Source organism: Ochotona princeps, chromosome 1, assembly GCF_030435755.1.
Source record: "Ochotona princeps isolate mOchPri1 chromosome 1, mOchPri1.hap1, whole genome shotgun sequence".
Lineage (NCBI taxonomy): Eukaryota > Metazoa > Chordata > Mammalia > Lagomorpha > Ochotonidae > Ochotona > Ochotona princeps.
In genome coordinates this window covers 78,290,603-78,315,563 of record NC_080832.1, presented here as the reverse complement: position 1 = coordinate 78,315,563, position 24,961 = coordinate 78,290,603, and the positions used below count along the sequence as shown (strand labels likewise).

Genomic DNA, 24,961 nt, shown 5'->3' with positions numbered 1-24,961 from the left:
ACATAAAATTGTTACTTGAAACATTAATGCAAATTACTTTTAAAAGCACAATTTCTAAAAACTCTACAAAATTTATTCTCTCAACGGTTTTAAACTCTAGCTTTCAATCACAGATCTCATAGACTTATTGTAAATCTTTTCCTTCCAGAAATAATAAAATGGCTATAAATAAATCTAGTCAATCTTTGACTACACAATTAAAAATAAGAAGAGTCAAGATGAAGTACATGTTATTTTACAACCACCAATTACTTTTTCAACATTGAGAAATTTTCACCTATCATTAAAAATTAGAGATAGAAATAGACATAACAAAAAATTAATGAAAGGGTGCAGAAGGATGAACGCAAAAGGCTCAGAAATATGCATCTGGACTCAACAGGTTTCAAAACTGAAAGGCATCTCAAAAGTTATTACATCCAGTTCCTCAGATGAAGCAACTGAAATGGGGGGTTAAAAGAGCTGCTCAGTGCAACAGCCTTGTGGTTATATCCTTGCCTTGCCTGCGCTGGGATCCCATATGGGTGCTGGCTTATGTCCCAACTGCTCCACTTCCTATCCAGCTCCCTGACTGTGGTCTGGGAAAACAGTAGAGGACAGACCAAACCCTTGGAACCCTGCACCCTTCCCCCTCACTCCCCCACCCCATGAGAGACCTGGAAGAAGCCCCTGGCTCCTGGCTTCGGATTGGCTCAGGTGCAGCTGCTGCGGCCAGTTGAGAACTGAATCAGTAAACGGAAGATCTTTGCATCTCCTTCTCTCCGTGTATCTGCCTTTCCAATAAAAATAAATAAATCTTAAGAGCGAGCGAGAAACACACAAACAGAGAGAGGGAGAGAGAGGAGAGAGAGAGAGAGAGAGAGAGAGAGAGAGAGAGAGAGAGAGAGAGAGAGAGACGGATGTACCAAGTCAGAGTAGAACAGGATTGGAGCTATAACATCCCTTAGCTATTCTATTCAGCTTTATTAGAAAAAACCAGAACTGGTTGATGAGGTAAGGACAGGGCTTCTGAATCTGAGTTTCTCAAGGATGAAAGGGCAGAGAAACTTTGAGAACAGACACCTAGCTGCTGGAGTAAAGGATAGCAAGGAATGGTAGGGAAATATCAATGTATCGGACCCAAAACCAGATTTCGATTTCAATTCTGAATAAACTAGGAAGGGAAAGAGGAAGGTACTGCTAAGTTCTTGCTTTTGAAGGTAGTTTACAGTGAGAACAATGTTGCTTGAGAGCAATGTTATGTTATCAAGAAGAAGCACTTATAAATACTTCAGCACAGTCCTAGAGTCATGAACATGTGATACCAGTTTCTTACAGGAAAATCTATCAAAAAACAAGTCTCCTCAAACTAGCTCCATTTTATTGAAATCATTCTTAAATATTCTTAAAATTTCTTGTCTAAAAGAAAGAAATTTCTGAAAGTTTCCACTGTTTTACTGACAAAGCAATTCACTCTATACCAATCTGATATGGAAGAGGTGGATTTTTTTATGGAATAAAACTGCATCCTCAAGTCTTTCTAGTTACGTGTGTGCTATTAGATTTATGATCTTTTAATAAATCTTTGAAGATAATTTCCCATCTAATGATTACAGGTTCTTTTGATAGTGACGGTTCATGATAATTGCTTTACAACACAGGTATAGCTATGACTAATCTACTGTATTCTTAGAAATACAGCACCAATTCTTAGTCTTCTCAAGGAAGGGTTAGGACAGGCTTACTACCAGTGCCTTCAGCTCCTATCTTGAGCCCTGCCAACATTTGGAAAACAAGCACAGCTCAGTTAACCTATACTTTCCAATTGACCAATGCATCTGTTCAAATGAGAAGAGCGAGCAATGGGTTTTAGTGTAACTCACTATAGAAAGTTCACTGATAAGTTTTGTATTCCTTTTTGTATCTGATCTTTAAGAAACATTACTTGTTAAGTTGTAGTGTACCATCAAAAACTATCTGAAAGGCTAATAAAATACTTCTCCATTTTGTAACCAGTGTAAGCCAATGTGTTAGGCTCTATTTTCTTTATATGTATTAACTACAAAAAAAATTATTAAAAAAAAGGAATGTAGAAGTAGCTATTAAGATCCAGCTGTCCCATATTAAGCTATATATTAAGGAAAATTGCAAATATGCAAAATGATGCCCTTTCAGTTTGAAAATTAGAGGTATTTTTCATTAAGTTTCTATAACACATAATTGGATTATTTAAGTGAAACAAAAAATATTTTTAAAAATCTCCTCAAATTTAATTCCTAATGTAGTAGACATCAACAGACAGATCCACATAAAATAAAAGCTTTAGGAGAGAAGAGTCCTATTTTTTGGGGGGTGTAAAAGGGTCTTAAGATGGGACATGTGGTGGTACAACACACTAACCCTCTGTCTGCTAGTGTTGGTTCTTGTTGCAACTGCTCTACTTCTGATCTAGCTTGCCACTTATGGCCTGGGAAAGCAGTGGGGGATGGCCCAAGACCTTTGGCCCCTGTAGTCACACAGAAGACCATGAAGAAGTTCCTGGTTCCCAGCTTCGAACCTGCCCAGCTCTGCTCATTGAAGCTATTTGGGGAGTGAACCAGCAGATGGAAGATCTGTCTCTTCTTCTCATAGATAGATAGATAGATAGAAAGATACATATCTTTATACATAAATAATATGTATATAAATAATATATAAGTATATAATATATATACATTTTATATATAAAATATATATTTTTAGAAGAAACTGAATAAGGTACAAAAACAAAAGCTAAATTTCATATGAAAATTAGAAACTCACTAGTAAATGTTTCCAATGCTGAAGTCAGGAGGTGGGTTTTTGTCATAAGTTAAGGCATCTTCCAAATGCCTGCATCCTACCCAGTTTTGAATACACACCCTTGGAGGCAGCAGACAATGGGTCCACTATGTGGGTCCTTGCCACCAATGGGTGACCTAGATTGAACTCCAGGATCTGACTTCAGCCTTGCCCATTCCCGGCTGTTCTTAGCAGTTAGGGAGCTAAGCAGCAGATGGGAGAACTCTCACTGTATCCTGATCTCTACCATTAGCCTGCCTTTCAAATAAAATATTTTTTTTCAAAAACATTAGACTGATTACTGAGATTATGACAGAGAATTTTTAATTGGGTAAAACCCAAAGGTTTTAGGAAGTATAAAAAGGTAAGCTAAGGAATTGATCATAATTATCCACCAACAGTTTGCAGTATCTCCCACACTGAAAAAAGAACAAGTATGGCTTGACAACTCACATGAAAGTAGGGATAAAGAGATAAGGGTTCATAATATTAAACTGATTCCAATAGTTTCAATCACAGATGCAATGAAATCAATGCAAATGAACAAAGTACAGTTTATACATTCCTAACACATGGCAGTAAACATGTAAAAATAGTTCATAATTCCTTGTGAAAGTAATTTTTACAACAAAGATAAGCCCTGAAACATTTGTGGGAGGGGGGATCAAAAGTAACTTTCTAATTCAAAAAGAATTGATACCCTTTAGAAATCCAAGATAACCTAGTAAGTAGAAAGACATATTACATTCAAGAACTGGAAAATAATATGATAAATACATCAGTTCTCTACAACTGACCTAAGTGCATGAAATTCTTATCAAATGGAAGAAAGGCATTTATAAACAATGTTATTTCAAAATTTATATGGAAACCCAAAGGACCTAGAGTAGCTAAAATGTTAACACCTGTATTGCCTGACAGGAATCATTCTACACAATGTTAAAGCTAACTAAGGAGGCTAAAACCAAAATACAGCAAAAAGCTACAACTCTGAACTCACACATTTATTGCAACTTTTCTTTCTTTTATCCCCCGCACCTGCCAAATCCTTTCATGCCATGGTCAGTATTGTGAGACAGAGGGTTAAGTCACCTGCAATTCCAGGTTCCCAGATCAGACTGTTGGTTTGAGTCGCAGCTTCTATGCTTCCAATCAGCTCCCTGCTAATATGCCTTAAAGAACAACAGAAGATGGCACAAGAGCTTGGGCTCTTGATATCCAGGCAGACAACTCAGATGGAATCACTGTGTAATTACAGGTTCATGGTTTCAGCCTAGCCAGCTTGGCCTTTGTGGTCATTTGCGGAGCGAACCAGGGAATAGAAGATTTCTACCTCTCTCTCTGTGTCACTCTGCCTTTCCAATAAATAAAATGTCTTTATAAGATAGTAAAATGGAGCCTGATGTAGTAGCCTAGTGGCTAAAGTCCTAGTCTTGCATGCACCTGGATTCCATACAGGCACCAGTTTGTATCCCAGCTGCTCCACTTCCCTTCCAGCTCCCTGCTTGTGGCCTGGGAAACTAGGTTGAGGACAGACTAAATCCTTGGGACCCTGCAACCCATGTGGGAGACCCGGAAGAAGCTCCTGGCTCCTGTCGACTAATCAGCTCAATTCTAGCCATTGTGGCTACTTGGGGAGTGAACCAGTGAATGGAGGATCTTTCTGTCTCTCCTTCTCTATGTAAATCCAACTTTCTAACAAAAAATACATCTTTAAAAAAAGATAGTGATATGCAGTATATAGGTATATAGATGTGTATATCTGCACTGTGATTTCATGTTCTCTCTTTTACATACACACACAAACACACACAGAGAGAGTCATATACCATTATTTATAAACTGGCAGAGCCAAGTCCTGCCTCATCTGTCATTTCTTGCTAAGGGACACCCTGGAAGCCAGCAGATGATGGCATCTAACACAAGTTCCTTATGTACATTTTTCCTATTTAGAAAAGAAATACTTTTAAAATATCTACTCTGTTCTCAGTATTATCCCATCCACCCTCATATAAGATTTTATCTGAGGAATAGGGGCATACCCCGCCTCCAAATATGTATGATAATTAGTCTTTCACACATTGTACAAAGAAATAAAAGTAGAAAGCCTTGCTTGTGTTGCCTTTCCTGCACAATGGCCTCAAAACTTCACTTTTATAAACTAGGACTATCACAGCATCATTTTCAACTTTAGAGAAATGAACATTAAAGAATAAAAATATTGAGGCTGGCATGATGGCTCAATTGGCTAATCCTCCACCTCCAAGTGCAGCATCCCATATGGGCACCAGTTCATATCCTGGTGAACTTTCCATCCAGCTCCCTGCTAGCGGCCAGGGAAAGCAGTTAAGGATGGCCCAAAATCTTGGGCTCCTGTACCCATGCGAGAGACCAGGAAGAAGCTCCACTCCTGGCTTCAAATCAGCTCAGTTCTGGCTGCTGCAACCATCTGGCGAGTGAACCAATGGCTAGAAGATTTTTCTCTGCATTTTTCTTTGTAAATTTTTCTAATCAAAATAAATAAATCATTTTTAAAAACAGAATACTTCCCCCAAATGACTAAGATCCACTAAATTAAATACTAATCCATCAACTTGTAAACTTCATAACATTCTTTCCCATATTGCTCTTAAAAACATAATCTGCAATTTTCCCTAACCTCTTAGAAAGATAACACTAATTTTCATTTCCAAGCAAATGCCAAACTTCATCAAGTAACTTAAAGTGTACCACATATCCAGCAAGAAACAACTCTACAGCACAAGCAGAAACTGTAGAAATCTTACCTTAATTCTTCTCTCGGTGTCATCTAACTTTAACTCTGCCGAAACTAGTTTCTTTGCCAAATCATCTCGTTCAGGTAGGTGTCTAGCTTCAGAGATCTTTTTCAGTTTCTCTAACGAAAATTTTGTCCTAACTAGCTCACCTTCTGTATCTTTCACTCTTTTCTCAGTTGCTCGCTCTTTCTCCTGAGACTTTCTCAAGCGTTCTTTCAATGATGTAATCTCATTGTTATGACGAATAATAAGCTGTGAGATTTGATTTTCTGTATCTTCAAACTTATTCAGGGCTTTCTCTTGTCTATACTGAAGCCTTTTCAAAGTCTTGTTTTCTTTCAGCAGCTCGGCCAACCTGACCTGAAGTTCAGTTACTTCATTCTGTAACTCATTGATTTTTAGCAGTCTGGCAGAAAGCACCCGTTTTGTAACAAGGTCAGGATCTTTCCGAACTGGCTCTCTGTTGAGGCTTTGGGAGCGAAATCCGACTCGCGCTCCCTTTCTGTTTGGTAGACCCTTAGGGCTTGGTTTTATACAGGCTAAAAAAAGAAACAGTGATAAGGTAAAGTAAAAGCTGTACAAAAATATGGTATTGTTTATTTGTGCCAATCAAGAGGGCCTACAACTTTCTTTACTCATTTCTTCATGTAAAGTACATATATTTTTTTACACCTTAATCTTATACAGTTTTATAGAAGGAATTATTTCCTAGAAAGCAATTTTGAAGGAGAAAAGATTTAGAATTCTATCTCTATAAATGTTTGAATACATGAAAAAAATAGCAAAAAAGGGAAACAAGGGAATATCTAATTGGCTTTTTAAAGTTATACTAACCACAGAGGGCTACGTAAAATTTGGAATGTGCATAGTTTAAATTTAGATAGGTTTTGTAACTAGGGAACTACAAACTAGATTTTGAGCACCCAGTTCAAAATAAAGTGTATGGAAGGATACATCAAGCTATTTAGTCCAGTGCTTAGGACACCAGCTAAGATATTCACATAGGTGATCCTGGCTCCTGACTTGAACATCCTGCTAATAACAGACCTTGGGAAGCAGAAGTGATGGCTCAAGTAATGGGTTCCTCTATCCCAAATAGGAGGCCTGAATTAAATGCTAGCTTCCAACTTGGTCTCTGCCTGGGTCCACTGCAGGCATCTGAGAAGTGAACCACCAACTATCTAGGCGTTCTCTCTCCGGCTCAACTAAAAATGTTTAAAACTGCAAAATATTGGGCCTTGTGCAATAGCTTAGTGGTTAAAGTCCTCGCCTTACAAATGCCAGGATCCCATACGGGTGCCAGTTCTGGTCCTGGCAGTCCCATTTCCCATCCAACTCCCTGCTAGTGGCCTAGAAAAGCAGTTAAGGACAGCCCAAAGTCTGGGGACCCTGCACCCATGTGGGAGACCAGGAAGAAGCTCCTGGCTCTCAATCAGCTCAGCTCCGGCCGCTGCAGCCACTTGGGGAATGAACCAACAGACAGAAGATCTTCCTCTCTGTGTATCTGACTTTTCAATAAAAATAAATAAACCTTAAAAAAAATCTGCAAAATATTTTATCTAATGTATGTACAAATGATACACATGGTCTTCAAAAAACTTCATGGGAATAGATTATGAAAAACGGATTCCAAAAATTTTTGCATCAAAATATTTAGCTTTTGACTCTTTCCATAAAATCTGAAATAGACTTATATTTGAATATGTTGGATTTAAAAAGTTAAATAAAATATATTATAACCAGTTTCACCTATTTTGTAATATGATTAGAAAAGATAAAATTACATTTATAGCTTACATATATGACTTGAATTATATTTCCACTGCTCACCATTTCTTTGAGATGTAATTTTAAGTTTGGAGTGTTTATTATCTGAGTTTTCTTTTGTTCCTCAATATTGAATTAATACAATTTTGTTATCTAAATTTACTTTAGAATATATACTCAGTTCTTAAAATGAAAGAAACTTTACATATAAAAACAACATATAAAGGTCTCAATTGTTCCAAATCTCTAATTTTTATGTGTAAAAATAAGACCCCATGCAAATTCTCATTTGTTTTTGAAAACTCAAAGCCTAAATAAGAATCAGGATAAAATTTTTGCTAATACTTTATTTCAATTGTTGCATGAGGTATAAGTGGGCTTTTACATCCAAATTTTTCACATATTAAAATCTTAAGATTTATTTTTAGTATATTCTTAGTTTGACTATAAAACAAATCAGTAACTGAACCGAAAAATATTTCCCAACCTTGTTATATTTTGTTTTTTAAATAGTTTTTTAAACTATTAAGATAAAGATAATGCTAACTGTATTAAGAAGTTTTAAGCTTATTAGGCACTATGGATAATATCTTTAATTTTAATAACACCAAAAATATGACTCATTTTAAAAAGTAATAAAAATAAACTATGTATTTAACATGAAAATCAAGGTACAGTGAGGTTACTGGTAAAATAAGAAATGGGGTAAGAGTCAAACACATGCAACCAAAATTGTCATTAAATTTTATCATTATTTATGTATGTTCTGACAGAATATTTTTTTAAAAGTTGAAAATTCAAGACAGGATAAGAATATGCCATCAAACACACAAATCCACAAATTTGAGTGTTTAAGAAGTTACTTTATTCATATTGCTTTTTCTTTGCTTTAGGCTACACTGTAAGTTATACCTAGAGAAAGGTATCCATTCCTTCCTGTTCTTTGGTCTAAAAAAAGTAGACAAATTATCACAGATTTTAATTTAAAAGACAGTTTTAAGCTGGAGACAGTGCTAGCTAGTGTAGAGACAACAGAATTTTCTGGTTGGTGATGAACATATTTTCCACAACTTCTCAATCATCTTCTCAAATAAGGTAAGGTTTAAAAAGTCTCACACTTTAACTGAGTGGCCTCAAAACTGCTTCTGGAGAAGAAAGGAAAAACTTAAAAATATTCCTCAGTAGAAATCGAGACCAAAATAAACAATTGGGACCTCATCAAACTAAGAAGCTTCTGTACAGCTAGAGAAACAATCAACAAAGTAAAAAGGCAACCCACAGAACGGGAGAAGATCTTCGCGCACCACATAGGTGATAGAGGGCTAATCTCCAGAATATACAAAGAGCTACAAAACAGCCAAAATGTCAAAACAAACAAGCCACTCAAGAAATGGACACGGGAAATGGGCAAACACTTCACAAAGGAACAAACCCAAATGGCAAATAAACATATGAAAAATGCTCAAGTTCCCTGGCAATAAGGGAAATCCAAATTAAAACATCAATGAGGTGCCACCTAACGCCAGTAAGACTGGCCCACATGAATAAAAGCACCAACGACACTTGTTGGCGAGGTTGCGGGGAAAAGGGACCTTACTCCACTGCTGGTGGGGCTGCAGGCTGGTACAGCCTCTATGGAAATTAGTATGGAGAATATTCAAACAACTCAAAATCAACATACCGTATGATCCAGCAATAGCACTCCTAGGAATATATCCAGAACACTTGTTTTATGAGAAATCAACATGCACTCCTATGTTCATAGCAGCACGATCAGTAATTGCAAAAACATGGAAGCAGCCAAAATGCCCATCAACAGAGGATTGGATAAGAAAGCTATGGTTCATCTACTCCATGGAATACTACTCAGCTATTAAAAAAAACAAAATGCAGTTCTTTGTGGCCAAATGGGCCAAACTGGAAACCATAATGCTAAGGGAAATGAGCCAATCCCAAAAGGTTAAATACCACATGTTTGCCTTAATTTAAGATGATATGATGTTATGTATAACATGTTATGTTATGTATGTTATATGTTGTGTATAAACTAAAATTGAAATGTCAATGAGGTGGTCACAGAAGGTGGCTAGGAACTCGCATTTACTTTTAACATATTGGTTACTCATTACTATGTCAATTAATTCCATAATGATGTAAATTGTTGCTGATGGTATGTTGGAGCTTTTAATTGACTGGGATGATACTCTGCTGGCTCTGTCTTCAGACCAGAAAGGGTATACCTAAGAAGCCGTTGAACTTGACTGGACAATAAGATGCTGGACTCTATGTTTGGTATATGCTTGCAATGGGAGAATCTCAACTGAACTTGAGCTGTGGTTATGCAACAAGGTGGAGGAATCCACCATGGTGGGAGGGTTTGGGGAGGGGTGGGGAGAACCCAAGTACCTATGAAACTGTGTCACATAATACAATGTAATTAATGAATTAAAAATAATAAATAATTAAAAAAAAGTATTCCTCATCAATAATATCCTAAGTATGCAAATGATTTCTTGGGACCAATACACATTTTCTAGGATTTAATACAAAAATATATTCACCTGTTCTTAATTATTCAGCAAGATTAATGACAGGGACCAGCATTGTGCTTCAACTGGCCAATCCTCTGTCCAGTGGTGCAGGCACCCCATACGTGCACCAGTTTGTGTCCCAGCTGGTTCATTTCCAACACCACTCTCTGCCTATGGACTGGGAAGGCAGTAGAAGATGGCCCTGCATCCATGTGAGAGACCCAGAAGAGGCTCCCAGTTTCTTAGCTCTTACCGTTGCAGCCATTTAGGCAGCGAACCAGCAGATAGAAGACCTTATCTTTCTGCCCCTCCTTCTCTCTGTAAATATGCCTTTCAAATAAAAAACACAGTTTCAATGACTGACAATTCCCCGAACTCAGTAGACTGTATTTACAGAGGATGCAAAGTGTTATTATATAGACACAATCATGACGCAGGTCCTGTTTTCCTTTCGGCTTCCAGTTTTACAATGTCCTGGCAATCTATGCAGTCTCTAACCATTTTAAGTGACTGATGTTATAACCGTGCTGTATTTATTAACACATACTCCAACTACCTCATTTATCTTATTTTTCTATACTATTCTTCACATTTTATTACAAGGTACAATGGGGTTTTCTTAAACATAGATTCATTGAGGGAAGAAGAGGTTTGCAGAGTACCACATAGTCAAATACAAGTCAACACCTAGTTCCAGATTGACAACACTTTGATAACAAAAATTATTTCTAATGATTAACCCAGTTTTATCGCTGTAACAAATCTTTAATAAAAACAATTAGGCTGGTGGTTCCAAGCAATGATTTCCATTGCTACGTTCAATCCTAACTTTGCTGTGTGCATTTTGTTACCTAGGCTAAATAGTCTTACTTAATGTATTTTTAAAAAGTCCCCTAAAGCACTTTATATCAATGACTTTTAGTACTTTTTTAAAAAACAAAGGTATAGAAAAGTCCAAATATTTTCCATGGGTTTTACCTTTATAGTACTTTACAAACATTAAGACAAGCATTTAGGAAGAAAAGAAAATGAAGCCTTAACTGTTGCCTTTTCTATATATTGTATGATTGAATATAGCAAATATCATAAGCAGAGCATTTATATTTATGCATTTTTCATTAAACACTCAAAGTAGTTTTGTCTACTGAACTTGTTTAAAGAACACTTACCTTGCTGATGCACTTGGCTATTTGAAATTTGTTTTTTAAGACTTTCCTCCCTAATACTTGCCGGTGAAGAAACACTAACTGGTGATGACCTGCCAGAAGACTGTGGTGTAGTTCCAAATTCAGATGAATAATAAGAGTAATGGTGTTTGCCTGCCTTTGTTTCTTGATCAGTATCAGGACTTTCTGCTTTTTCCTCCATTCTTTTCAAAAATGGTCTCTATTCACACATCACAGATTCCTGAAAATAATGAAGGGCATTTTCATAGTCGTCTCTAGGACAAACTAGTAGTCTGCAATTCCCACTAACAACCAAAAGACAAGCTTTATTCCCTATAAATAAGGAAGGGGAAAGGAGAGTCAGCATGTAGTCTTGAAATAAGTTCTGTATTATTTACAATTAAAAATACTAAGAGTAAAAAACACAGCTTTAAAAGAAAAAAAACCGATTTATCTTTATACTTCCATTTTTCTGAAAGTAAGGGAGACAGAGATAGAGACCGCCTTCTGCTCCATCACTCCCCAAATGCCTCCAAGGCTGAGGCTGGGCCAGGCTGAGCCAGAAAGCCCAACTCAGTGAAGGTCTCCCACAGTGATGACCAGGGCCTTCCAGGGCGTGCCTTAGCAGAAAGCTAAAATCAAAATCGTATCCAAGACTTACACCCAGCTCTGATATGAGAATACTCAGTAGAATCTTAACCATTGTGCCAAATGCTTGTGGCTAGCTTGCAATATTAAAAAGAGGTTAAACTCAATTTATTTCTGTTTTCACACGTAAGTTATTTATAGTATATGGAGAAAAGAGAGATACATAGCCTAGACGACATGCAAACTGCCTGAAATACAATTGTCTTTATTTAACTCTCTGAAACCTAAACTCAATGCTGAATTTTAACAGAGCAATAATGATAAAACTGTCACAAAATTGTCAGTGTTTTTCTTTTTTTAGGTTTTTTTTTTCCCCTCGGGGGAGTGGGGGAAACAAGTGGTAGTGGTGATAAAGAAAAACCCTGCTAAGCATGGAGCCAGCGGAATGGCTAATCGATCTACAAGCACTGGCATCACATTAGGGCATTGGTTTTTGCCCCAGCTGCTCCACTTCCAACCCAGAAGAAACTCCTGGACACCTGGTTTCAAATCTGTGTTGCGTTCATTTGGGGACTAAACTGCAGATGCAAGATCTTCCCCTTTGTTTCTCCTTTGTATAAATCTGTCTTTCAAATAAAAAATAAATAAATCCTATTTGAAAAAAGAAATTAGTTCTAGGGGCCACTGTTGTGGCTTAGCAGACTGGCAAAGCTCTCAACTGCAATGCTGGCATCTCATATCTGCACTGGTTCATAGCCTGGTGTTCTACTTTCGACCCTTATTACTACTTTAAACCCTTATTACTGCTTCAAACTCTTATTTGAGTGGTCTATTCCACATCAATAACAACAGATGAGAACTGCCTTGTCCAAGCCATTACTTACACCTGTATCTATTCCATAACTTTGCACCCGAGCCTTGCTAAGACTCAAAAAGTATTTCCAATCCTTTTTAAAGCAAAGCCTTTCCCCTGCTTTCTTTCCCATACTCTGCAAGTCAGAGAGGGTGCTCCTACAACTGCCACCCCTCTACCAGATCATTCCTTTCAATAAAGAGGCTCTCATGAGTCTGACACTTGATTCCAAGTGTACTGTACCCACAACACAATTTCTCTATACAGATTTTTCAAATATAAAAAATGAATAATCTGTCACCTGCAATGTTACCACCACCTCTGTTCCACACTTCTCATGTGAACCAGCACTCTTTACCTGTTCATTCAGAGCACACCACTGAAAGCTTTTTTCAAGATCACCAATGATGTGTATCTCCTTAAATCTGGTCATCAATTTCCTATCCCATTCCTGTTCGACCTCACAGCAGTGCTCAAGAAGACCTAAACATTCTTACTTCATTGCCACAGCTATGTGCTTTTTTGGTTTTCTTACTAACTTCTTGGCTCTCAAGTCCCAGTCTCCTTTCAAAAACCTACTTCCTCTTCCTGGGTTCTGCATGTCAGGACACAGAAGGCAAATGATGCTGGTCTTTTCTGTCTTGACCTGCACTATCTACTTAGGTGATTTGATACATACCTCTCATATTCTGCTCTCCAGATCTATATCCACCTCACTATTCAGAAGTCCATTCAGATAGCTAGAAATCATTTCAGACTTACATGTCCAAAACCAAATTATCAGCTTTTCCCTATCCACTTCCGTTGCTTCTTATCTAATTTCATGAAATGTGCCTCCATCTGCTAAATGTCTCAGGTCACAAACTTAAGGATGATCCTAAATTTTTTCTTCCTTCACATCCCAAAGCCAAATCATCTGTAAAACCTAACTAGACTAATTTTCAAAATATATTCCAAATCTAACCATTTAACACCATCTCCATTGCTACTGCCCTAACTCAAGCTACCACCTGTTTTCATTCTGACATCCCTAACAGCCTCCTAATGGGAGGCTTTCATTCTTGCTTGCTTCACACAGACATCAAAAAAGACAACTCAAAAGAAAGATCAGATAGCACTACTTCCCTGCGAAACACACTACAACCGGCTTTCAGATTCATTACGACTTGCAGAAGTGTTCAAGACCTACCCTAACACTTCACTCTGCTTCTCTATCCTTATCTCATCAGGAAAACTAGGGTATCCATGTCTCCAAAAGTACAGCTTTTGTATTTGCTGCCCCCTCTACCTAGAACTTCACAAAGATGACTCTGTCCCTTCTGCCCACTCTCAACATAAACATCATCTCGAAAATGCTCCAACAATGCTTAAAAATGAGCTCAGTCGCTATATGGTCACATTTTATTTTCATGGACCTGAGAAACATTCTTTTTAATGTCTTATTATTCCTACTAAACATAAGACCCATGAGAACAGAAATCCTATTTATCTAATGCATCACTGCCACATTATTCATGAATGAGTCAAGGAATAAATGATTATTCTGATGAAAATTTGCCTCTTCGTTTTAAAACAAATGCTAACTCCCCTATTTTCAAAATAACTGCATGAGGCACACTTAAATCTCTAAAATTTCAAAAGGGAAAAATCAGCAAACCAAAAAGTCTCACTCAGAGTCACTGCCATCATAAAATTGGAATACTTTTCCTGAACAATAAATAAATGGAATGAATAAAGCTTCAGAGAAAACAAATTTCACCTAACACCATACAAATGAGTTCCATTTGACTAATACAAGTTAATCATAAGATTAAGTAAACACAATTTTTCATTATCTTAGCTACGCCAACATTTAGAAAATCACAATTTTTATTCCATGTATAAATTCAATTGATTAAATTAATTTGTTGATTAATTTGATTCACTATCACTAATAATGAACACATTAACAATAGCACATCTATTTCCCCTATCTGTATGTCGAGGAGACAGAGTATATATTCTGCTAGCACTCTCTCAACAATAATAAAAAAATAACAAGGGGTAGGCATCTGGAAGAGAGGTTAAGGCAGGTCCTTGGGACATTCTATTTCCCATATCAGAGTGTGTGAATTCGAGTCCTGGTTCTGCTCCAAACTCGACCTCCCTGCTAATATGCGCACACTAGGCAACAGCAGTGACTCAAATAATTAAGTCTTTCCCACCCATCTGGACAGCTAGGATTCAGTTTCCAGTGCCTGGCTTTGTCATGGCACAACTCCACCTATCTCAGTATTTAGGGAGTGAACCAGCAGATGGGACCTGTCAGTCTCTGTCTCTTTCTCTCTGTGTCTCTCACTGCCTTTTCTAAACAATAGAATTTTTAAAGAGAAAAACATAAAAGCAAAAAAGAAAATTTTAAGTCCTACCCAATTTCAGCTGCTAAGAATTGTTTATTTTCTTCAAATGGCCAAGAATGCTACTATGGCAATGTTAGAAACTATCAAATGTAAATAACTGTCATTTTTCTTCCAAAAATAAACTCCTTAAATAAAATGTGTCAGTATAGGTTACCCATAAGAGAGCAGAAAGATTATCCCAAGACCTTTTGGGGCTAGAATAAGGTCTTAATGTGCAGTTACAGCTGAGTCAGCAAGTAAGTGCACTTTGTAGAGGCCACTGTACTTAATATAATCATCTGATTAATGTGACTCTAAAGAAGACTCTTAAAAGGAAAACTGCATAAAATAAAAGACATGTCAACTTCCTCACACATCCCTGTGCTTAGCTTCTTCATACAGAAGCAGCTGCCAGATTATCTCAAATACCTACAATAGACAAGCAGGCAATTGAAATGAAATAAACTAAAATATAAATGATGAGTTTGCTCTCCCCAAAAAGGAAAACAAATATTATAGATGTGATTATAAAAAATTACATTGATACAGTAAAACTTCAACTGCCTCTTTATTACAAAGGTCAGATTAAGAAACAAAAACTCTATTTTCCACTCCTGTATTTAAATGCTCCTGAGTACTTCTGAAGATTTTTGTCTTTTACTATACGTATTTGCTCAGAACCTGTCAGAGTGAAACTATAGGGAGCTGTAACCTCGTGCAGTAATTTGAGTCTCCACTTGGGACAGTGGTATCCCATATCAAGGCGCCTTTAAGTGCTCTGCTTCCAATCCTCCTTCCTCTTTCCTGCTAACGTGCTTGGAAGGGCAGTGGAGGATGGCCCAAGTATTTAGAATTCTGCTAGCCATGTGGGAGACCCCGATGGAGTTGCTGGATACTGGCCACTTCAGCCACCTGGGGAACGAACAAGAAGATGAAGCTCTTCCTGCTTCTCCTTCTCTCCCTCCCATTGTGTTTTTCAAATAAGTCAATTTTTAATGTGGCTAAAAATAAACTTTTTAAACCATTTTGGGATATTAAATATAATTTTTTCTGATCAGATTATAAAAATGCATAGTTTTAAAAAACATATTTTAAAAGAATGGGTCAAGTGAAAGCATCTTAAGCACAGTATATTCACCTGTCAGAAGAAAACATCACATTCAATTATTCGTTCTTTCAACAAGTATTCTATACCTGCTAACACCAGGTTCTGAACTATGGATGGAGCTGGACATACAAAACTAAGTTAAGGTACAACTGATTTCCTACCTTAAGAAACAACAAGTGAGCAGAAGAAAAGGAATACAACCCAGTGTAGCACTGAGAACAGTCCAGGAGGCTAAGTAAACTCAGAACTAGATGAGAGGGCACTGGGGAGTTCCTGAGGGTTCCCAGGGAGAACCATGCCTGAACTGAGTCTTGAGGTTTAGCAGCCATTAGGCAGGAACATGTTGGTTGTATGTGTGTGCCTGTATGCTTCACAGAAGTGGTAAATGGGACTGTAAAAGAAAGTAGCTGATAAGGAACAAATCTGAGTAAGCAGCAGCAGCACACGTGTGGTACACCACCAGAATGCAAAGAGCTGCCAAGGTGCCACCTGCACAGTGGTCACCAAGCACCTGAAATGTGGCTCCTCAGACCGAGTTATGTTCTCAGTGTAAAATACAGGGGGACTTTGAAATTTCGGTGGGAAAAAAAATGAAATTAAAAGGTTTATTTTAATGCAAAAAGTTTGGATCCCATGGAATTTCTTATGGTATGCATATTCCACAGATTTTTTTGCAGAATATATATACATACATACATACATATGTGTGTGATTTTTAAAATTTAGCACATAAAAAACAAACTATATTTAATAATATTCTATATTAGATACACATTGAAACACTATTGTAGATATATAGGTTAAATTAAATACATTATTAAGACTACCTCATCTATTTCTATTTTCTCATATGGCTGCAGGAAAAAATACGTACATGGCACATACGTATTTCTCCTGAACAATGCTGGTTTACAATGACTGCATTGGCTGGGGAATTGTGATAAGGTAATAGTGTGACTGGTTCAGATGTAAGAGACAATCACATTAAGAATCTTCATGTCACATTAAAAAAAAGGTTAAGATGATCAGAACTGGCAATCACGAAGATCCACATAAAATAAGAACTGGAGGACGATAAAACTAGAGGAAGAACAAGAGTTGGTCTGGAAGCTTCTGCTAGTGGTTTGAGCTAAGATAGTATAATCAGAGTTACAGAACTCATTCCCACAATCTTCACTAAGTAGGATAAACCAGACGTGGAAACAAATTAAATATAGACTGTTAAAAGCTAGAAAAATGTATTGATTTCTAAATATTGGAGCTTGCACTACCGGTTGTTAGAGTACCATGTAATTCAGACAGGTTTGGAAGGAAAAGACAATAACATCAGACATACTTAATTTGGATGTGCAGGGGACATTACATGAAATTACTGCCAGTTCTAATCCTGGCAGCCCCATTTCCCATCCAGCTCCCTGCTTGTGGCCTGGGAAAGCAGTCAAGGATGCCCAAAGCCTTGCGACCTGTGTGGGAGACCAGGAAGAAGCTCCTGGCTCTTGGCTTTGGATCAGCTCAGTTCCAGTCGTGGCCACTGGAGGGGTGAATCACTGGACGGAAGATCTTCCGCTCTGTCTCTCCTCTTCTCTGTATATCTGACTTTCCAATAAAAATTAACAAATCTTTTAAAAAATGACAATCTTGGTGTTAATTCTACAGCAGAGATTAAAAATTGGGACTATCTTAATAATAGATGACAGAAGCAAAGGTGAAGGTATATTCAGCCAGTAAAAGAATATGGTGTAGGGCCTGGTGCGGTGGCATAGTGGCTAAAGTCCTCACCCTGAATGCCCGGGATCCCATATGGACGCCGGTTCTAATCCCGGCGGCCCCACCTGTCATCCAGCTCCCTGTTTGTGGCCTGGGAAGGCAGTTGAGAACAGCCCAAGGATTTGGGACCCTGCACCCGTGTGGGAGACCTAGAGGAAGTTCCTGGCTCCTGGCATTGAAATGGCACAGCACCAGCCGTTGCTGTCACTTGGGGAGTGAATTATTGTACAGAAGATCTTCCTCTGTCTTTCCTCTTCTCTGTATACCTGACTTTGTAATAAAAATAAAATATTTTTTTAAAAAGGATATGGAATGAAAACTCACATGACTAAAATAAGAGAATTGACACTAATTCAATGGTGGGCAGAGGAAAAGGATCCCACAGAGGAGCCGGAGAATGACAGGACAAGAACCAGGAAAGGGAGCGGTATCCTTCTTGTAATGGGCTTCTATTAGAATCCCATGATGCTTTTCACAGAATAAAGTGACTTTGACAAAAAGTCTCTTCTCCTACATCATCAGTTAATGTTTTTACTTGAAATGATGCACTGTCAACTTAGTGAATTTAAATTACTACCTCCTATTGTGTTTGGATAAGCCTAATAACAAACACACTAAAAAAAAATCACAAAGTGAAATACTTAAAACAGTAAAACAAAACTCAAATACAGAACTGCTGCTGGAAAGAAAATAACGACAATGGAAAAGAAAGAGAGACAAGGACAAGGAGAAAGAAGTCCCTCCATCATGCCACCTGAAAAAAAATCTTTCAGATTAACAGATATGCAAGTCCGCTTTGCTAGGGAAAGGAGCCAAAGCCATTTTTAGGCTTTGCGGATAGGTCATGATAGAAAATATTAACAAAATCACTAATGCACACCATCCAGTGAATAGTTCTCACAAACCAAATCCTGACCAGGAACGCACTTTAACTAAAACCATCCAATCATTTCATTCACCTAAACACAAGCTCAAACATCTTAAAATTCTCACAATAAATCTGAGCCTAGTCCCACTATTTTAAAATGATGCTGGTGCTACTGATATTAAGCTGTGCAAGGTCACAAAGCGAACAGAAACAGAGGGGCTTCAGTCCAGGTGAAGTGGGTCAGGAATCTACCTCGGAATTAAACACTCCGCCCAGGTGGGCAAATGAGAAACCATCAAGAATTTGGGTACCCACTGCAACTCACTCACGCCAAGATGCCCCCCCTTTTTTACTATCTGTACTAGCTTTGTCACCCCTGGGGCATGTGTGAAATGTGTCTGGCCAACTGTGTCTTTCCACGCTAAGCACAATACAGCCTAAGAAAATAAACCTAGTACCTCAGAGCTACAAAAACCCTGTCGCCCCTACCTTGGCCGAGTTCCTCCTTTTCCACCCAGACCTCCAGGGTTGCATATTGGTTTTGAATTACTATTAACCTGTGGATCCCCGTGCACTGGGCTGTCTTTCCAATCCCAAATTAGCAAGACCTTTTGCTAACTCCCTCAACGCCCCAGATCCCTTTCAGCCAATCAGCCTGCCCTGCTCCCGAACCCCCTCCCAGCTGCCGAGCTCCCCAATTTTCCAGGACCTTCTTTCTCACGCTGCCTCGCGCGCAAATCCTCCCCATCCTTAATCCCTCTCAGAACTCGCAGCTTTCCCACCCGCGAAGGCCCCACCGCTAGCACACCCCAGCGCTTCCACCTCAGCCAACCCCAGCATCCCCGCAGTCTCCACGCCCACCCTAAAACCCACCCCCGCTCCGCAGCAGAGCCGACGCTGCGTTCCGCCTCCTTGCCTTCCCTCCCCGCACCGAAATCCCCGCCGGGGGTTCGGCGTCCGGCCGCCCCGGAACGGGTGCCGGGCTCCTGCGGAGGCTGCGGAGGCTGTGGGGCGGCCGCTGAGTTGCCGGGGGACGGGAAGTTTGAACCCAGGGATGAGGCAGGGGCGGGGACGGCGCCTCCGGGGTGGCAGAGGCGACCTCGACTCCAGGGTAACGGAGGTGGAGGCCCAGACTGCACTGCGAGGCACCTGCAGCCAATCATGCTTCTCCTCGAGTTCCCATTGGCTTTCGCCTGCAGATGGCCCTTTCTGTTGGCTTCAGTGGAACTGGGAGGCGGGACAACGAACGCGTGCAAGGGCGGCCATTGGTCGGCTTCTCCGGTTGTAGAGGCGCCGTCGAGTCAGGAAGTCTCCGCGGAGCCGGGCGGTGGGCTACGCGCCGCGGTGGCCTCGACCCTGGAGGGTGGGGAGAGGATGCGGGCCGCACGCGGAAAGGGACTTTGTGAGATGAATTATGAAATTTGGAACTCCGTCATTAAAAACACTGAACACTTTTCTTTGTGGATGGCTTGGTTATAATTCATAAAGGAATTGTGAACGAGTGGCCCGTCTTCCTCGGTGCTTTTCGTTTTCAGGAGGATGTGGGTTTGGTGCATTAAGTGCCCAGCCTCGATGTCCCTGGCCCTCGTGAATCACGAACGCGCCGTGAGTTTGCCCTGAAAGTGATTTTCAGGTTTTGAAACGGGTTTGGGGGTGGAAAAGCTAGTCAAGCACGTTTACACATGAATTACTTTATTAAAAGTAAACGTTCTAACGTGCATGCCCATCCCGAGCTGTAACGTTTTTCTCCTTGGGAGGGGCGGGGGTGGGGAACGATGCATTAAACGGTTGCAAGAATTACAGAAGACTTTTTAAAAAATGCTGTTTTCCAGAAGGGTTTTAAACCACTGAGCCGTATGGTTTTCAAAACAGTGTAACACTGTCCTCTTCCGTTCTTTCTCCTCTCCATTGTTTATTTCTTGCTTGGTTGACTTCCATTCGCAGGGACGATAATGCGTTCCGGCCAGTCTTCTAACAAGGAGATAGGACCACTCCTGTGTGCCGCTTGATCTGGTCTCTCCACTTTGCACCATCTCAGAGCTTTCATTTTATCCTGTCAATATATTGTACTTCGCTTTGCAGACTAACTGACATAAACAATTTTGTAATTAAATGTAAATTTCTGCATGTGCAGTAAACCTGCGGTAAATGGCAGTTGTCTGAAAATAAGATGTGAAATCCTCAAGCTGCACTGAAGTACTTTCGGCAGTTTTAGTTCAGCTCAGACTCTTGGCTAAAATAGCACACTGGTTATTATTGACTCAGACTTAATACTATGTCGTTTAAAAAACATTTCCATTGATGGCTTTTTAACAGATTTGCTAGGAAGAGGCAAGAAACATGCTCTATTCCCGTGGACAAAGAAAGGCCTCACATCCAAATCAAATAGGGATTAATGACACTCAAGGACAGCTAGGAATAAGTTAGGGCTCACTCAGAGCTCCGAATGTGCCAGTAAGGGGTCTCTAATTCAGTCTTCATTCATGATTCTAGACAGATATTGTTAGCCATTGTTCATATTTGAGGCAACAGACTGAGAGATGTTAAAATAGTCTGTACTAAGATACTAAATGAAAACATCGTGGTACAACACCAGAGCTGCTAAATTCCAGATTTCACATCTAAAATGTAAAATGAGCATGCTTTACCTACATGTTATTTCTACTATTGAGAAAGAAAATATTTAAAAGATGCAGTCTCAGAAAAAAGAAACTGTGTAATATATCTTTAAGATTGTTTCATGATAGTTTTATTCACAGGTATTCAAAAATAATAGTAACCTTATTTGACCTTGAAGAAAGATTGAAAGAATTTATACACAGAAATAAAAACTAGTTTCTTTAATTGCATTTTAAGATTAGGCTTAAGTATAACAATTTCAAAAGCTTTTACAATGATGTTACATTTTTTGATGTAAACAATTTTTAATTGGACTAGAATTCTCTAATGTACAATTTGCCACTTCATTTCACTATATACTACATAGGATTCTGCCTTTCAGGAAGAAAAACAGGAAACAAAACTGTGTTGTTATATTGCTGCTTCATGAAATAGCAGTTAGTAGGAACAAGGCTTCTTATTTCTATTAGACTTAATATTCATGATGTAATTCTTTCAGTGATCATTAAGTGCTTTGGAGTTTTATTTTTAATGTCCATAGGCTTCCATTAGTATTATAATAGCTAAAGGTTTACTGACTTGCTAACTGAATGTTCATTTTCTGTAGCACATTGATTACCCCGTTTAAATGCTATGTGGCAATTATATAGATAATACTAAAATATTCCTGAAAATGTTTACAACTAAGAGTTCTTGCATTTTTCTGTTGGGAAAACCTGAATGATAGATTAACTTCGTAAAATTAACAGAGTAATAGGTAGTTTTTCCAACTGTAGACAATACCAAAATTACCATGACTAAATTTGAAAGGAGGACACACAATAAATATTTCAGAAAGAACACAAGATTAGGCTTAGCCAAAATTCAGTTGTCTGTGCCATTCTTGAAAAAAGGAAAGCCCTTTCATAATTATATATGCTTTGTATATGTATAAAATAACAGTCCAGCAATCTTAATCTAACTCTCTGATGTCCATATTGCTTGAAAATTTTTGTCAGTATGTTCCTGATAAATAATAAGTTAATAACACATAATGATTATCTAAATAGTAGCTAACATATTAGTTGTCTAAAAGAAATGAATGCCTTAGGAAAACTTAATTTAGGCTTGTTGAACAGTTTAATTGGACATCTAGAAAGTAAACTGCTCTTATAAAAGCTAGTTTAATCTGTTATTTGCCTTTGCAGTATAAAAACCTAACATCCTTTAATTATAACTGTATTTTTAAAATGCAGTTTTTGAATACTTGATGAAATTTACATGTTAATTATTTTGTTAGTTGGGAAACAAATACAATCAATGATGTTTAGGAATAATTTTATAATTTCATAATCAGTGGGGTAAATCTTAAATGTGAACTTCACAGATTTTATTTTAATTTCAGGGACTTCTACATCTATTTTTTATAAAAAGAACTGTTGATTTAAGCAAGTTTTAAGTATTTTTTCAGACTTTATTCTAGATTTTATTCAGATTTTTATCTTTAGGTAAATCTGCCTATGGATCAAATTCTGTTTCCAAAGTAACATCAGTGGCATTAAGGGAAACCGTAGAAATTCCATTTGTAGTCATATCATTTACTTTGAAAAACATAATATCAAAATGATCTTCTTGATAATCATATATTTACTGAAACTAATTGTTGGATATTGTGTTTAAGATTTGTATCTATATTTTTAGTTTTCAATAAATATACTAAGAAATGCTTACGACTTTGTTACAGCATGTTGAAGTATCCATTTCTGTAGTCTAGACAGGAAAATGGCATATCAGACTTGCAGTGGAAAATCTCTTAGAGATTTTTGTTCATTCACTAAATATATATTTAGTACCTATTTGGTATGCTTGGAGAAGTCAGAAATGAAAAATGAAGTCTGATCCTCCAGCTGACCATTGTCTAATAAACAAAACAGAAATTAGATGCTATTTAACAGGGTGATTGCAAGGGCATGTATGGGGTGACAAGGGGACTTGAGGAAGGGACCCCTAATTCAGCCTGTATCTTGCTCAGATATTCATCCCCCAAAATATACTTTTTGAATTAGAGTTTATATAAATTATCTGACAGTTAATCAGAAGTGGCAAGATATATAAAGTAGAAATAAATAGATCAGCATACACTCAGGCACTTGAAAGGCAGAGCAAAGCATTTATTAAGACATGATGGCGGAAGGCCTACTGGGACTGTAGAGGGAGGGAACCCTGGAACAAATGGTCAAATATATGGCTGAAAAGGAAGCCAAGGCTAAATGTCTTAAATAGATATAGGTAGTAATTAATGATTGAGTCTTCATTTTAGAAGTTACCTTAGTGTATCATGCAAAACAAAACTACAAGCAAAAAATCATCTAACGCCTTTAAAATTTCAAAGGGACCAATAACATAGGCAAGAAAATAAGGTCTAGATCAGCTTATATTAAGTACCTTCATTTCTGGCCTTTCTGGCCTTGAGATTAGAATCTTACACATTCCCTTTCATCCTTATTTGATACAGGATCTTTGTCACAAGTGAAATAGGATGGAAAATGTTAACTAAGTGTTTTGTTCAAAGTTACAATTAGGACACCCTTGTCTGGCCTTTCTCTTCCTTTCCTTTTTCACTCAGGCATGGCTGCCTCTTTCAACAGATATTTAGCTTAAAAACTAATCAAGAAAGGTCCATTCTAAGTACAGTTACTGTCCAGACATTAGTAAAGAGTTTGGAGTCAGATTTCTACTTTAATAGGATCATGAGGTTTGTGGAGGATTTGAAGATTTGGTTAGTTCAAAGGCAGAATGACAGGAGAAAGACACACAGAGGAAAAGATTTCCTATCTCCTAGTTCACTCTCCAGAAGCCAGGAACTAGGAACTTCATTCAGCTTTCCCAGGTGGTTGTCAAGGACCCAATTACGTATGCCATCTTCTGCTTTTCCAGGATCTCGAGGAACAATAACAGGGTGTGGATCAGAAGCAGAGCAGCCAGAACTTGAACCTGCACTCTGAAATGAGATCTAGGTCTGACAGGTGGCGTCTTAACCTACTGTGCCACAAAGCCAGCCCCGGGATTGCAAGCTTAATGAACCTGAGCACACCTATAAGATCAATTACTCAAGTGATTTTCTGATGCTGTTTTTCTTCTTTAGTAGTATGTATGGATGCTTTTTCTCATACAGTGCCTGATGTAAACCATGATCATCAATTCAGGACTGTCATGAAAACGTGAAGATATGAGAAGGCAGAAACCTACCCACTCAGTATCCCCACAAAACCCCGATCATAAGTGGCTGCGAAAACTCTTCTCTCCAACTGCTAGAGCAAATGAGCTAGAATTTTAACAGCCAAACGTGAAGCCCAGTTCTAACCCCATCATCATATGAGGGAACCAGGCCAGGTGACATGCTCCACATCCCAACTCAGTGTTAGTGCCTTGGCTACCCAGTGGCCAGGGCACAGTCACTGATGTGAAGGAGTTACCACTGGCTAGCTGGCTGTCACCTTCTCAGAGATTCTGCAAGGACATCACACTGATAGGCTAATAACTTGAAGTCAGCTATGGTAAAAATATTGACACCACAGAAACTGTACTGTACATCAAAGCCTTCCCCAAAGAACCTGTTGTTAATCTGAGTACACCTCGGAAGCTTGTGTTAGTGATGTGTCTCTTTTTATTCCATAGAGTAAGCTGAGAGTAGGTGCAAATCTTTGAGTTAATAAAATGTTGAAAATTAAAAGTAGAATTTGTAACTATCCACAAATCAG

The 24,961-nt window shown here is 38.3% G+C and overlaps 1 protein-coding gene across 5 annotated transcripts in view; it reads right to left on the bottom strand.

The window, feature by feature from the left end:
- Positions 1 to 24,961, bottom strand: part of LCA5 (lebercilin LCA5) — an 83,708-nt gene that overhangs the window by 21,334 nt on the left and 37,413 nt on the right. For 3 of the 5 annotated variants that reach the window (XM_058661192.1, XM_058661183.1, XM_004580443.2), the window contains 2 exons: positions 11,044 to 11,281; positions 5,586 to 6,115 (listed from right to left, as the gene is read on the bottom strand). In XM_058661192.1, the coding sequence (XP_058517175.1) occupies positions 5,586 to 6,115; positions 11,044 to 11,242 (729 nt within the window). In that variant the 5' untranslated portion in view covers positions 11,243 to 11,281. Of the gene's footprint in view, positions 1 to 5,585; positions 6,116 to 11,043; positions 11,282 to 19,475; positions 19,650 to 24,961 lie in introns of those variants that run through there. The other 2 variants (XM_058661212.1, XM_058661203.1) reach the window with 2 other exon arrangements.